The 15,233-nt window shown below is 52.6% G+C and overlaps 1 protein-coding gene across 1 annotated transcript; it reads left to right on the forward strand.

Moving 5' to 3' along the window:
• The first annotated feature begins 201 nt into the window (after positions 1–201).
• Positions 202–14,909, forward strand: PELI3 (pellino E3 ubiquitin protein ligase family member 3). The gene is made up of 8 exons (XM_036762455.1): positions 202–314; positions 663–738; positions 1,444–1,599; positions 2,899–3,028; positions 3,183–3,284; positions 5,513–5,707; positions 7,244–7,432; positions 13,694–14,909. The coding sequence occupies exons 3-8, from the start codon at positions 1,445–1,447 to the stop codon at positions 14,261–14,263; spliced, it is 1,341 nt and encodes a 446-aa protein (XP_036618350.1). The 5' UTR covers positions 202–314; positions 663–738; position 1,444; the 3' UTR covers positions 14,264–14,909.
• The last annotated feature ends 324 nt before the right edge of the window (positions 14,910–15,233 follow it).

Here is a 15,233-nt window from a genome sequence, read left to right on the forward strand (position 1 = left end):
CAGGAGGGGGCGGAGCCCCGTGGGAAGGAGGTGGGGCCTCGCCCGAGGAGCGAAGTTTCGCCGCAGGAGGCGGAGCTCGAGGAGGCGGGGCTCCGGCCCAGAGGGCGGGGTCTGAAGAGGGGGCGGGGCCTCTGGGTGGTGCGCGTCCCCCTCCCCTTCCTTGTCCTTCTCGCCCTCCCCCCAACTCTGGGTGTCCCCGTGACGAGGCAGCGCGGTGGTGCCGCCGGGCCGGCCCAGCCCAGCTCGGCCCGGAGCATCCCAGCCAGGTCCAGCCGCTGCGGTCCTGCCTGCGGCCAGGAGCGCCCCGGGGCTAGGTAAGGGGCAACCCCCGGAGGCAGCCAGAAAGGTGGGCGGGGCCTGGCAACTGGGATGGAGCGGGGGGACACTGGAGGGAGGGGGCTGCAGGGGTCCAGGTGTCCAGATGCCCCGCGGCTAGAGCCTTAGGGCGCCCCGCCGGTGTCTGCCAGGGCGCGTTCTCTGCGCCCCGGGGCTCCCGCGGGGATCTGCGTAGGTGCCTCCCGTGGCTGGTTCCAGTACGGGTCCTGATGCTGCTGCTGTCGCCCCCCCGCGGCGGCGGCGCCAGCCCGTCTCGGGGTGCGCGGCTCGACCCCCCCTTCTCCCCTCCCGCGCGCGTCCCCTGCGTGGCTGTGTTTCCCAAACAGGTTCCCTGCAGGAGGGCGAGTCTGCTGCAGCCTCAGCTCAGGGCGCACCGGGAGGGTCAGAGGAGGAGAGATGAGGGTGAGAGCGAGCCCCCGCCGCATCCCCAAACACACCGGGATACACACACACGCACACGCAGATGGGCAGATGGGCAGGGGGACCACCGCTGGCCCAGGGGAAGCCTGGCCTGCTGAGCAGAGATCCGGAAGGCGGGAGGAACACGGGAGGGGAGGCGGGAGGATGCAGACTGGCAGAGGCAGAGATAAATGGGGAGACGCGGGGAGACAAGGGGAGAGACCTGAGGAGCCCCGTAAGGCCAGGGGCAGAGACTGTCCGAAGTGCTTTGCTTAAGAGAGGGCCACGGGGGGCGGGGTGAGCCAGGGACCCCGAGGGCCGATGGGGCTGGGGGCTTCTTACTCCCTGGTGTCCAGAAAGGGGGAAAGCTTCTTCTAAAGGGGAGGGGTCTTGTCCAGGAGGCAGCCCAGAGCCTCTCCTGTTGAGGTGACTGTCCCCAGCCAGGCTGGGCCACATGTCTCTGCAGTCCTATAGCTTCACCACCCCAGTCTAGGCATCCCCTTCCCTCTATTCCCCCCCCATTACCATGGTAACTAGGCAGCTGGGGGAGGCAAAGGCGGCAGTGTTGCTATGGTGATGGGGGAGGTGAAAGGTCCCCCATTCAGAAGAGGGGGAGGCCAGGGGACTGGGGCCCAGATTGTGTCCAACTGTGTGGGGGAAACTGGGTGGAGGGAGGAGTGTGAGCTGCTTTCTCTCCTCTCCTGGTAGGATGGTGTTGGAAGGCAGCACTGACGTGGGGACCCCAGGATCCCTGGGCCTCCGGCAGACCAGCGCCAAAACCCCCCGAATCCTCCCCGCTCCTCCTTCGGACAGTTTGCTGCTGGGCAAGGAGCCTGTCAAATATGGGGAACTCATCGTGCTGGGGTGAGGGCCTGGCGCTAGAGGCCTGGGGTAGAGGAGTGGGAGATGAGGGGAGGAGGCCCAGAAAGACCCCAGGGAGCTCCGCAGAAAACAGGAATGCCCTATCCTTCCTGAGGCTGAAGGGCTAAAGCCAACCTAGGACCTCATGTTAGAAAACATTCAAGGAGGAAAGGGAACTTGGTTCATCGCCTTCACTTTACAGAGGGGGAAACTGAGTCCCAAAGAGAGAGAATGCTGTGCCCAAGGCCATGCACTCCTCAAGTGGCAGAGCACAGTCTAGAACACATGTCTCTTGGCTCCCAGGCCAGCGTTCCTTCCTCTCCCTGGGGCTGAGACCTCTTCGTGAGCCCCTTTTCTGGGCTCTGGGAGCCCTTCCTGGTCCTCTCCCCCCAGTTCGGTGCCATACAATGAAGCAAACAGTGCTCACACTTCTGTTCTGTACAGAACCTTGTGCTGGGTGTTGGGAGAAAGAAAAAGTTGAGACAGGCACAGACCCTGCCCTCATGGAGCTTCCAGTCTAGGAGGGGGGTTGGGCACAAACTCAGAGAAGTAGGAGACAGGACATGGGATGATCAGAGAGGTGGAAGGTCTGAGGGAGGAGGTTCGTGGTGACAGGGGTGATCAGGGCAGGCTCCCTGAAGGAGGACGTGTTGGAGATGGGCTTTGAAGGAGGGATTAAGAGAAAGGAGGACCTTCCCAACGAAGGGAAGGACAGCCTGGGAAAAGGCAAGCAGGAGACAGAGCAGAGGAGTCTGGAGAACATGGAGGGACTTGGGACGAAGTAATGTTTAAAGGGAGGGGGTGGTCAGACAGGCTGGGAAGTCAAATTTGAACTTTACTCAGTTGGCAGCAGGGAATCACTGAAGACACAAGAGAGGCATGCCCAGATCTCTGGATAAGGAAGATTCTTCCGGTAGTGGTCTGAAGGCTGCATTGAAAGAAAAGGCAGAGGGGAGGATGGACAGGAGGTTATCACAGGAGTCCAGGCGGGTAGCAAAACAAGCCTGGGCAGGGGCAGAGGACATTTGTGAAGGCTTTGATGGAGGGGAGACTGAGGACCTGCTATAGCTGATTGGGAATGAAGGGAAGGAGAGAGAAGAGGCAACAGTGATGCCCAGTTTGAGAAGAGGAATCGTGCCATCAGGACAAGAGGGGAAGAGAAGCCAAGCAGTTTATAAAGCTCCCCCTTGTTTCTGCCTCTCAATAGTTCAGTGTATTATTTCAGGGTCTTCCCAGAAGGTGAGGTAAACCAGCAGTGCGTTGGACTAGAACAGGGCTCTCTGTGCCTTTCTCGCCCCACAGCTACAATGGGTCCCTGGCCAGCGGAGACAAGGGCCGCCGCCGCAGCCGCCTGGCGCTGAGCCGGAGACCACAGGCCAACGGGGTGAAGCCTGACGTTGTCCACCATATTTCTACCCCACTCGTGTCCAAAGTAAGGGACAGCCCAGGCACGACATCGTCTCTTCTTGTCCCCTATCCTTCCTTCCTTAGTGATCTTCTCTGCTTATAGATCCTACCATCTTCTAGGGAGGCTGGCAAGACTGTGGCTGGGGCCTGGGTGGGTGACTGTCCCTTATTCTCCCCAGGCACTGAGTAACCGGGGCCAGCACAGTATCTCCTACACACTCTCTCGAAGCCACTCGGTCATTGTGGAATACACACACGACAATGATACAGACATGTTCCAGGTATGACTCTTCCCCTTCATCAATCCTTCCACCTTCCCTTCCTTCCTTCCATCCTTCCCTCCCTCCCTTCTTTTCTCCCTTCCTTTCTTCCTTCCTCTTTCCCTTCCTACCTCTTTCCCTAGCCCTTTCCTCCCTCCCTCCCTTCCTTCTTTCCCTTCCTACACTCATTCCCTTGCCCTGTCCTCCCTCCCTTCCTTCCTTCCTCCCTTCCCTCCTTCCTCCCTCCCTCCCTTCCTTCCTTCTTTCCCTTCCTACGTCTTTCTCTTACCCTTTCCTCCCTCCCTTCCTTCCTCCCTCCCTCCCTCCCTTCCTTCTTTCCCTTCCTACCTCTTTCTCTTACCCTTTCCTTCCTTCCTCCCTCCCTCCCTCCCTTCCTTCCTTCTTTCCCTTCCTACCTCTTTCTCTTGCCCTTTCCTCCCTCCCTTCCTCCCTTCCTTCCTCCCTTCCTTCTTTCCTTCCTTCCTTCCACCTTAATAAGTGGCCTATAGTTTAGGGAATTCACAGTCCCTGCATTCCTAAAGCTAACCTGGTGGGAATCAAGACCAGGCTAGAAATGTCTAGGTCTGGGATGATGAAAGCATGTTAGGAGGACCAAGGGACTCAGGAGTGGTGAGCATGTCTGAAGCAACAAGTATTTATCCAGGGCTGACTCTACTCGGTCTAGTGCTAAGCATTATGGGGGAGAGAAAATTTAATTCAGTTCATATTCAGTGCCTGCTCTATGCTAGGCAATGGGTAGGGAGGGTAAAGACAAAGTCCCTGCCCTCAGAAGGTTTATAGTCTAATAAGGAGGTAAGTTTTATGCACAGATGACTGATAGAAAGCAGTAGGTACACAGTTCTGGGGTGGGTTGCTTTGGCAGTACATCTATACACACATACACACACACACACACACACACACACACACTGCTGGGATTGTGGAAAAAGGAGAGTGCACTTCTACCTGGGGAGATCTCAAGGATGACTTCATGGAGGAGGTGTCGTTAGAGCCAGGTCTTTGGTAGGCAGCTAGGCAGTGGCTTAGATAGAGCTTGGTATTTCAAATCCAGAAGACCTGAATTAAAATCCTGCCTTAGACACTTACTAGCCATGTGACCCTGGGCAAGTCACTTAAGCTCATTTGTAAAATAGGATTATAATAGAACCTACTCCCAGGGTTGTGAGTATCCAATGAAATAACCCAAGTAAAGTGCTTTGCAAATGTTAGATTCTAGCTAAAGGGAGCAGAAAGAGAGAGTCTCCCTGTAGTCAAGAGGGTCGACTGTCTCCCTAAGCATCACTTCCTTTCTCTGAGCCTTGATTTCTATGTCTGTCATATGAGAATAGTAACATTCTCACTGCCTGCCTCCTGGGGTTGGTGGGAGGAAAGCACTGCATAAATCCTACCTCATTGGAGAAAGAGGAGCCATTCTAGACAGTTCAGTGGAAAGGAAGGAGATAGGGAGTCAGAAGACCTGGCTGCAAAATCCTGGCTTTGTCACAAAAGATAAAATTGATGATTTCTATTAAATAAAAAAGCTTTTGCACAAATAAAATCAATGCAGCTAGTAAAAGAAAGGAAGCAGTTGACTGGGGAAAAAAAATCTTTTAATCTAATATCTCCAATAGGGGTTTGATAGCAGATACAAATAGGTAAGACCAAGAGCTATTCCTCAGTAGCTGAGTAATCAAAGAAAATGAACAAAGAGTTGTCAAATCTAGGGTCTACTTCTCACTACCTGTGTGACTTGGGTAAGAAGCTTCAACTCCCTGGGCCTGTTTCCTCATAGGTAAAATGAGGGGGGTCAATGAGGGGGCTTCTGAGGTTCTTCCTAGCCCTAAAACTCTGACCCTCCAATACTGGCTCTAAGACACCCATGGCCTCAGGTCTCATTCATGGCCTTGGGTCTCACCCAGTCTCTTTAGAGGACCTGAACCCTGCCATGCCCTGGGGGAAGAAGTTGCTGAATGGCTCCTGGTAGAAGGTGGGAGGTCCTGAGGGAGACTGAAAGCAGTGCTGGACTTGGAGAGGAAGGACCTGGCCTCCTGCCTGTCCTCTGACCCCTGGTCCCTATTGGGAGGAAAGACTTTATGAGCCTTCACATGCCATAGAAGTGAGCTTTAGGTCAATGCTGCTGGTCTGTGAGCATCCTCATATAATCACAATCATTCTCTTTCCCCCCCCCCTTCCCCCTCCCTACCTGCCTCCCTGGTGGGCGGGGTGATGGGGGGAGTGGGGACTCACAGATTGGCCGCTCTACGGAGAACATGATCGACTTCGTGGTCACTGACACAACCCCGGGGGGAGTAGCTGGGGAGGGTCCTGCTGCCCAGAGCACCATCTCACGGTACGCCTGCCGGGTCATCTGTGAGCGCTGGCCCCCCTACACAGCACGGATCTATGCTGCTGGCTTTGATGCTTCCAGCAACATCTTCCTTGGAGTGAGTGAGTCCCACAGGGATGGACTCGGGGCTGGAGTGGGGGGGTGATACAGAGGGGAGGGGGACATGTATACCCTAGATGGTCTTGGAGGAAAATGGCACCCACAGAGCAGATGGGGGCAGGACATGCTTGGGCACACAAATAGGTAGTGAAGGTCAGGTTTGGAGGGTGGATCCTGAGATCCAGACAGGACCAATCAATTCCCCTTTGGGATCAATAAATTCCGGCAGCTTCCTATTATCTCTGGGGCCAAATACAAACTCCTTCTTGGCATCAAACGCCCATTATATCCTGGTTTAATCTTCCTTTCTAGCCCTTCTACATGTGACCCCCCCCCCACACCCTCTAAGGTCCATTCAACACAGCCGTACTGACTGCACACCCACTACAATCCATTTCTCACCTCCTATCTTTGCACCAATTGGGCTTCATGCTCAGAAAGCCCCCCTCCTCCCCTCGGCCTCGTAAAGGCCATACACCTCTTACACGAAGCCTTCCCTGATCTTCCTCCACCTCCTCCCCACCACAATCACCTTGTTTTGTTTCTACCTACATATGTGTAGTCTCCTCCACAAGGCCTCCCTGATAGAATGTGAGCTCTATGAGGGCAAGGACTGTTTCCTTTATCACCCAGAGCCTAGTACTGTGCCTGGCACATAGTAGGTGCTTAATAAATGCTTGTTGAAGGCTCATTCAATAAACAGTAAGCTTCTACTGTGTGCAGAACACTGCTAAATTTTGAGAGAAAGTGTGTAAGGGCAAATGTGAAGTTTCGATAAGACATTTCTGCCCTTGTGGAGCATGTGACTGGGGGGGCGGGGTGAAATACAAGGAGAGATGTGATTATAATACACAATATTTCATGAGAGATGGTTATGCTGTGAGGAGGAAGGGGAAGGTTGTTACTACTACTAAATGGCGATCAGTCCTCCTTCTAGAGGAGGCTGTCCCTGAGCTGGGCCCGGGAGAATGATAGGAATTCAGCAGGACAGTCTGGCATTTATTAAACACCTGCTGTGTACAAGGCACTCGCTACGGGCTGGGAAGGCCAGAACCAAACCCCTGCCCCAAGGAGCTTACTCTGTGCTAGGGGAATATAACTTATACACAAGTGAGGAATATGTGATGGGGAATGATGTGGACCATAGGGGAGAGGCAGAGGAATATGAGGAGGGGAGAGGACTTGGGGAAGGCCTCAGTGGTGCCTGAGCCAAGCCTCTAAAGGCTACCAGGAAAATCAAGCTATCAATGAACATATGTCAAGTGCTTACTATGTGCCAGGCACTGTGCTAGTGCTAAGGATGCCAGAAGTGGCGAAAGTCAGGCCCCTGGCCTCAAGGAGCTTCCAATCTAATGGGAGAAGGGGGTCAGCTCTGAGCATGAATTCACAGAGCCGGAAGATAGAATGTTAAGTCCACAGGACAAACAGCCGGATCCCACCGGGCCAGGCCAGAAAGGGGAGGGAGAACATTGCAGATATAGGGCCAAAGGCGGCTGCGAGTTCAGAGGGTATGACTGCTTCTCCCTGGTACCAGGAGCGGGCAGCCAAGTGGCGGACTCCCGACGGGCTGATGGATGGCCTGACCACCAATGGTGTCCTGGTGATGCACCCGGCCGGCGGCTTCTCCGAGGGCTCCTTGCCCGGTGTCTGGAGGGAGATCTCTGTCTGTGGAAATGTGTATACTCTGCGGGATAGCCGCTCTGCCCAGCAGCGAGGGAAGCTGGTAGGGGTCCTGCACCCTCACTCCTGCAGCTGGGGGTGGGGGGATGGTCTGTCACCCTGGGCCCTCTCATTCTTTCCCAGGCACTGAACCTGCCCTGGTGACTGGCTGGGATGGTTGCCTTCTGACCATTCCATCCTGTCCAGAATCTAGGTCTTATGTCCCCTCCAATCTAAGGCCTGGTACAGGCAGGAGACACAGCTCCATGGGGGGTGGGGGAGGGGAGTGAGGAGGCAATCCTTATGGGAAATCTCTCTCCTAAGTCTGAAGCCCAGGCTCAAAGCCCAGCTAACTCTGACAAGTGCTAAACACTCTATAGCATTACTTTACAGAAGGAAAGGGAATGTCAAAACTGGGAGGGACCTTAGAACAGAAGAAGTCAGAGCTGGGAGGGATCTTAGAACAGAGAAGGTCAGAGCTGGGAGGGATCTTAGAACAGAGGAGGTCAGAGCTGGGAGAGATCTTAGAACTTGGAATAAGAAACCTACAGGGGCTTAGAACATAGAATGCCAGAGGTAGAAGAGGGACCTTAGAACAGAGGAGGTCAGAGCTGGGAGGGACCTTAGAACAGAGGAGGTCAGAGCTGGGAGGGACCTTAGAACAGAGGAGGTCAGAGCTGGGAGGGACCTTAGAACAGAGGAGGTCAGAGCTGGGAGGGACCTTAGAACAGAGGAGGTCAGAGCTGGGAGGGACCTTAGAACAGAGGAGGTCAGAGCTGGGAGGGATCTTAGAACAGAGAAGGTCAGGGCTGGGAAAAGCCTCAGAACATGGAATATGAAACCTACAGGGATCTTAGAACATGGAATGCCAGAGGTAGGAGAGGAACCTTAGAACGTGGAATGTCAGAACTGGGAGGGATCTTAGAACCTGGAATGTTAGAACTGGAGGGTTCTTAAACTAGAGAATGTCAGAGGTGGGAGGGGCCTTAGAACAGAGGAGGTCAGAACTGGGAGAGACCTTAGAACAGAGAAGGTCAGAGGTGGGAGGGCCTTAGAACAGAGAATGTCAGCACTGGGAGGGACCTTAGAACTTGGAATGTTAGAACTGGAGGGTTCTTAAACTAGAGAATGTCAGAGGTGGGAGGGGCCTTAGAACATGGAATATCAAGCCTACAGGGAGCTTAGAACATGGAATGTCAGAGGTAGGAGAGATTCCTTAGAACTTGGAATGTTAGAGATTGGAGGAGAGGAACCTTAGAACAGAGGACGTTGGAGCTGGGGGGGATCTCAGATGTCCCCCAGTCCCACTAAGAACACAGGGTCATAGATCTAGTGCTGGAAGGGGCTTCAGAGGTCATCTACTCCAACCCCTTCATTTTACAGATGAGGAAACAGGCCCAGGGAGATGAAGTGACTTGCCCACAGTCACACAGGTAATGAGCTTCAGGGGTGGGATTTGAACCCAGCTCCATCAACTCTGTGTCCTAGCAGGAGGAGTCCTTCCACTCTGCTTTGCCAAAAGGGTGGGATTTTGACAGCACGTGCTAGGTTCCTGTCTGAGGGTTGGTGCAGCGGCCTGGGCTCAGAACCAAGAACGCCCGGGTTCTAATCCTGCCTTTGACCTTTACTGGCTGTGTGACCCTGAGAAAGTCCCTCACCTCCATAAGCCTCAGTCCCTTCCCCTGTAAAATGCGGCACTCAGAGCAGTGCCCACTCCAGTGGGCTGTAGTGAGGCTCAGAGGAGATGGTGGGGCTCTAGGCCTGTGAAATAAACAGTATTAGGGTTCTCACCGTAGCTCCTCCTCCATAAGAAGATGAACGTACAGCCTGAATGGACAGACTTAGGAGGGGGCGAGGCCTAGAAGGAGTCCCAGGGTACAGGCCTGCTAGTTTCCTGAGCTTTAGAGCTGGAAGATACTTTGAGAGACAGTCTAGGCCAATCCCCTCATCTTACAAATGGAGAAACCAAGGCCTGGAGAGGGGAGGAGATTTATCCAAGGTCACAGAAGCGTGGTGTGGGGAGGGACCTCAGCTGAAGCATAAAAGGGATTCCTTTAGAACGTACGCCATGAGGAGTCACATCCAGCCTCTGCTGGAAGACATCTAGAGGAGGTCAGATGAGGCCAGAGCTCAGGGGGACCATCCCCACATTATTCTTGGGTGTTCTCACCCCGCTCAGTGCAGCCCAGCTGCCCCCTCACCACTGATGGTACAGAGTCCACAATCCACCGAAAAGCCTTGAATCTTTTTTTTTTTTTTACAAACTATTGATGTCTGACAGATACCCCTGCCCCCATCCTTGTGGAGCAGATTTTTGAACCCAGATGTAAGACTTTACATTTACCTCTATTAAATTTTTCTTTAATTTTAAAATTTATTTATTTACTTTTAGTTTTCAACACGAATTTGTTTTTTAAAAAAATAAGGTTTTATTGAAATTTTCTGTTTTTTGCATCATCATAGTAGCCCATTATCCCTCCCCTTCCCCTTCACAGAGAGCCATCCCATAGCACAAATAGTATTTTTTTAGCCAGGAAAAGTTAACACAACTGATTTAGACAAAGTCTAAAAACGTACAGAGTGTAAGCCCTGTGGACCTCTCGCCTCCATGAAGAGGCAGGTTAGGAGTGTCTTCTCATCGCTCTTCGTCCAAGTCCCACCTGTCTTTGTTACATTTACTTTTGATTTTTGGTGCCCTTGTTCCTTCCGTTTACGTTGTTGTGTCGCTGGGTAGATTGTTTCCTTTGTCTGCATCAGTTCCGACAGTTCTTCCTAGGCTTCTTTATATTCATCGCACACACCATCTTTCAGCACGGTAATATTCTTTTATATTCATATACCACAATTTGTGTAGCCATTCCCCAACTAATGGGCATCTACTTTGTTTCCAATTCTTAGCTATCACAAAAAGCTCTACTATGAATATATTGGAGCATATAGGGACTTTCTTCTTGTTGATCAGGCTTTCTGGGGGTATTAACCCAGTAAAGACCTTCTGATTCTATGGTTGTGGACATTTTAGTTGCTTTATTTTCATAATTCTGAACTGCTTTCCAAAATGGTTGTACCATTTCACAGGTCCACCAACAATGTATTAGTGTGCCTCTCCAATATTAAATGTTGCCATTGTTGGTCATTTTTGCCGGTTGGCAGGGTATGAGATGAAGCCTTATGGTTGTTTTGGTTGCATTTTATTAGTAGTAATTTGGAGCATTTTTTCATGTGGTAGTGAATACTTTGCAGTTCTTTTAAGAATGGTTTGTTCAAATCCTTTGTTCGGGAATGGCAATTAGTTATATACACGCATATACCAAACCCATAACAGAGAAATTTGCTACAAAGATTTTTTTCCCATTAAACTGCTTCCTTTTCTGTCCTGGATGCATTAATGCTGTCTGAGCAGAAGCTTTTCAGTTACAAGCTGCCTCTTCTGCTGTAGACACGGCATTATGTACCTCCAGTTACTTTACTTCAGTCTTTCTTAGGGTGGCCTAGTTTCCCCTGGCTCTCTTCCCCTCACCCCGATCCCCTCATCTCATTCGATAGTCCTTCCCTCCCTCTCTCTCTCCTCCCCTTCAAGCTAGTCTGTTCCTTAGCTTTGAAATTTCATTTTTCATGCCTCTTTCTAAAAGGGATTTCTCACTCCCTTCATTATCCGGCTTTTCTTTCTGCTTAGTCTAGACTCTTGTTCTCTGATTTATGACCCTTCAACTTATCTGGTCCCTCCCTTTTCTCTATTTTCTTCATGCGATTGAGGCTTCCAAAGTATCCGTTCTGGACTCTCCCCTCGAGGTGCCTTCCCATACTGCCTTGGAGGGCTGGCCCCATAGATTCCCATTTCCATTGTGCCTCATTTCCAGAAGAAGCCAATAACTGTAGGTTCTAGAGAGGACACTGTTCCCCCACCACATCCCTGATCATGGAGTCCATATTGATCTATACCTGTATTTGCCTGGAAAACTCCATGTTCTCCTACCCTTTCAGATGCCAGGAACCCCAGGGGTTCCAACTCCACTCCTGCCAGGACAAGCAGACTTTCGAGGCACCATGTAAGGTCCTTATCTCCCTTCACCCATAGGAGCATTCATGAATGGAACTCCCTCCCACCTTCACAGTATGGCCTCTTCCTTCATTTCCCTCCATCTTTCAATCTTTCCCCCTCCTCCTCACCCACTCTCCTGTAGGATCTTTTCTTCCTGAGACCACAGAGGTCCCCTTCCCGTCATTGTCAGCCTTTGGCTTGACCTGGTGCACCACTCTCTCCTCTCTATCCCCCTGCTCCCCTCCCCTCTTTACATACCTCCCATGTTGTAATGTCGTCCCACAGAAGCAGCATTTTCCTGTAGGTAGAAGGTCTCTAGGTTCTCTAGGATGCTCCCTGTCCACCCCTTCCCTGATCCCTCTTTCTGCCTTCATCCCTGTCTCCTTGTGCACCTTCAGGAAGAATTCTCTTCCTGGTCTCCCTGCTGTCACTGGCCTCATCTGATGTACTTTATTCACTCCTGCATTTCTGCTGTTTGGGATGTTTGAGATACAAACCCTCTCTTCACTTCTCGCTTTCTTTCTATAAACATTTCAAACTCTTCTTTATTATTGAACATCCGTCTTTGGTCCCATGTGGTTAAGCTCAGAGTGGCAGGATAGGTCCCCCTGGGCTGCATCCTGAGCTTCACTGTTCTTCAGAACATGTCGTTCCATTCTTTCTTCCTTTTCTAGTGGGTGCAGAATAGTCTTGTTTGATTCAAATGCCCTTTCATTTGTATTTGAAAGTCTTTCTCCTGATGGCTTGTTGAACTTGTTTCTGAATTGAATTATTAAATTAAACCATTATGTACCTTGAAGTTTGCAGCCTTGGGGTTTTTTTCCTGGAGGCAATCTGTGAATTCTTTCATTTGGAATTTCATTTTCTATGTTCAGAATTTCTAGCCACTTTTCTTCTATTTTTCCTTCATTATGGTATTAAGGGTTTTTATCTTGCCATGCTCTTCTGTGAGACTTATAATAGTTCGGCTGTCTCTGTGCATCCCATCTTCAAGATCTGCAGGTTTTGCTTGCATAGTGAGCATTTCTTCTTTTAGTGTTCTTGTCTTTTCCTTCTCTTCTTCTAGATTGTCTTTTCCTTTGTGTTCGCGTTCCTAGGGTATTCTTCTCTCTTTCGTTTCTTCGGTGAGGTTTACCATTACAAATTCCACTTTTTCTATTCTGTTCATTATTTTTGCCGTAAATTCTGCTTTCATAATTCTCGTTTTATCTTTTAAACCACTTAGGAACAGCATGTTGTGGTTCCATGTTCTCAACTTCCACAGAGTCTCATTGAGCGTTGATCATTTTCCTTTGTTTTGCAGTATTTATTCATAGATGTCTGAATTCATTTATCTGGAGGCCATGTTTCCTTGTTACTGTTTTCCGCGCTTATTTGTTTATGTTTCAAGGTCTTTGAGTTTTCTTCTTCCTGAGATCTTTGGTACTTTGAGTATTTTGCCCCCCTTAATTTTCCTCTTCACTTACTTCCTGACTCCCTCCCCGATGATTGTGGTTTCTGTGGGGGCTGGGTCGAAAAGCATTTCAGCTTCCTCCTACACTGGGCAATTCACAATTCTCAATATAGGTCTCTGCTTCGGCCGGATGCAGTGCTCTTCCCTCAGGCCTGGTGGAATGTCACTTAGTTCCCGATGCCCAACACATGACATCTTGTCCTGGTGATCTGTTCCACCCTGTCTGTTCCTCAGTTCTCTGGCCCAGCACCAGCAGAACAGAGCTTTCAGCATTGGGGTTCTACCCAGGGCAGACTTTTGCTCCTGATGGGCTATGGACAAGCTGGCTGTTGAGCCCCTAGCAAACTTCCACAGCCTAGAGCTGGGGCCTCTAGAGTAATGGAAAAAGGGAGAGGGGAACAGGGTGCAGGGGTGGATTTTGATGTAAACCCGACATGTCTAACATCTTGTTGTAACATGACCCAGAACCCCACCCCCACCAGCACCACCGTTGAATTTCGCTGATACTCAAGCCTGGTTTTCTGCATCAGGCTGGGTAAGAATTTAATAGACCAAGAGAAGAAAGGAGAACAGACATTCCAGGCATAGGGAACGCAGTGGGCAAAGGCTTGGAAGCAGTGGAAGTCGGGCCTTGGTACAAAAGAATAATACGAGATTAGACAGGAAATGGAGCAAACAGTGACTCTGGAAGAGGCCCGGGTCTCTGAGTCAGGTGACCGAACCTCCGAGCGGCCTCAGACCCATGCCCTTCCTCCAGGCCCAGGGCTCTTGCCATCACATGGCCTGGCCTCAGAGCTCTTCCCTCTCTAACTCTATCCTGCCTCCCCCAGGTGGAGAATGAGTCCAATGTGCTTCGGGACGGCTCCCTTATCGACCTGTGTGGGGCCACCCTCTTGTGGCGCACCCCAGCTGGCCTTCTCCGGGCTCCCACCCTGAAGCAGCTGGAGGCCCAGAGGCAGGAGGCTAACGCGGCCCGGCCCCAGTGCCCTGTGGGGCTCAGCACCCTGGCTTTCCCCAGCCCGGCCCGAGGCCGGGACGTCCCCGACAAGCAGCAGCCGTGGGTGTACGTCCGCTGCGGCCATGTCCACGGCTACCACAGCTGGGGATGCCGGCGGGAGCGGGGTCCGCAGGAGCGTGAGTGTCCCCTGTGCCGCCTGGTGGGTCCCTATGTGCCCTTGTGGCTGGGCCAAGAGGCAGGGCTGTGCTTGGACCCTGGGCCCCCAAGCCATGCCTTTGCACCCTGTGGCCATGTCTGCTCTGAGAAAACAGCCCGCTACTGGGCCCAGACACCGCTGCCCCACGGCACCCACGCCTTCCACGCTGCCTGTCCTTTCTGTGGGGCCTGGCTCACGGGGGAGAATGGCTGTGTCCGTCTTATCTTCCAGGGCCCCCTGGACTAGGGCAGGATAGCAAGTCTCCTGGCTCCAGACTGAGGTCCCCCAGCTCTGGGACCCGGGTCTCTTCCCTCCTGCTGTATCAGATTGGAGAGATGGGATGGCCCTCGGGGCTGCTGTCGGTGGGACTGAAAGGTGCCTCTGGCCCTGGCAGCACTGACTTGTGGTGTCTGTGAGGTGAAGCGGTTCCCCCCCAGGACGTCTGCCTGGATGCTCGCCCAGACTGAGGGGGGTCCAGGTGGGGGGAGGGGCGCAGATCCCACTGCCAGATCTGCATCAGCCTTCAGTGACAGCTCCTCTCGATTGGCTAAGGGTGGGGTTCTGTTTGGCTCTCCCCCATTCACCATCTGATGGACAAAGTCCCTGGCGCCAGGATTTCCCTTCTCGCTTCATTGGATCCAACGTCTAGGCTGGTCCCGGGGACTCCTCCCCCCCGCACGTCCCCCATCATGCCGTGTAACACTGTGCCCTGGCAGCGGGAAGGAGGGAGTCTGGGAGGGTGGCATCTCACCCCCCCACCCCCCGCCCTGCTGTGCTGCTCGCCCCTGGGCAGAACAGCCGTCCAGGCCTGAGCCCTTTGCCGTCTCCAGCTGCTCAGATCTTCCTGCTGCTATACCCCGGGTCTCTTTATAAACCTCACTGCTCGGCTGCCCTTCTCTGGTGTCCTGTGCTGGCTCTGGTCATGGTGGGGAAGCGGGGGAGGGAGGGGCCCAGAGAATGAAGCCAGCGAAGCCCTCCCTGATCCCCAGGAGGAATCTTTCCTGGGGGATACAGACAAGAGCATGGGAGAAGCCCAGCCGGATGATCCCGGTGGCCTGGGGCTGATCAGGAGTGGAGAGCCCCCTTTATCTGCCCTCCCAGTATGCAGTGGCCCATCCCACGTCCTAGGTCACCTGGTGTCCAAGGTCCACAATCAGCTCTCCTTCACCTCTGGGTCCATGGTAGCTTCCCCAGGTATGTCTGGGTTGTGTGCCTA

Source organism: Trichosurus vulpecula, chromosome 6 (assembly GCF_011100635.1).
Source record: "Trichosurus vulpecula isolate mTriVul1 chromosome 6, mTriVul1.pri, whole genome shotgun sequence".
NCBI classification, from domain to species: Eukaryota; Metazoa; Chordata; class Mammalia; order Diprotodontia; family Phalangeridae; genus Trichosurus; species Trichosurus vulpecula.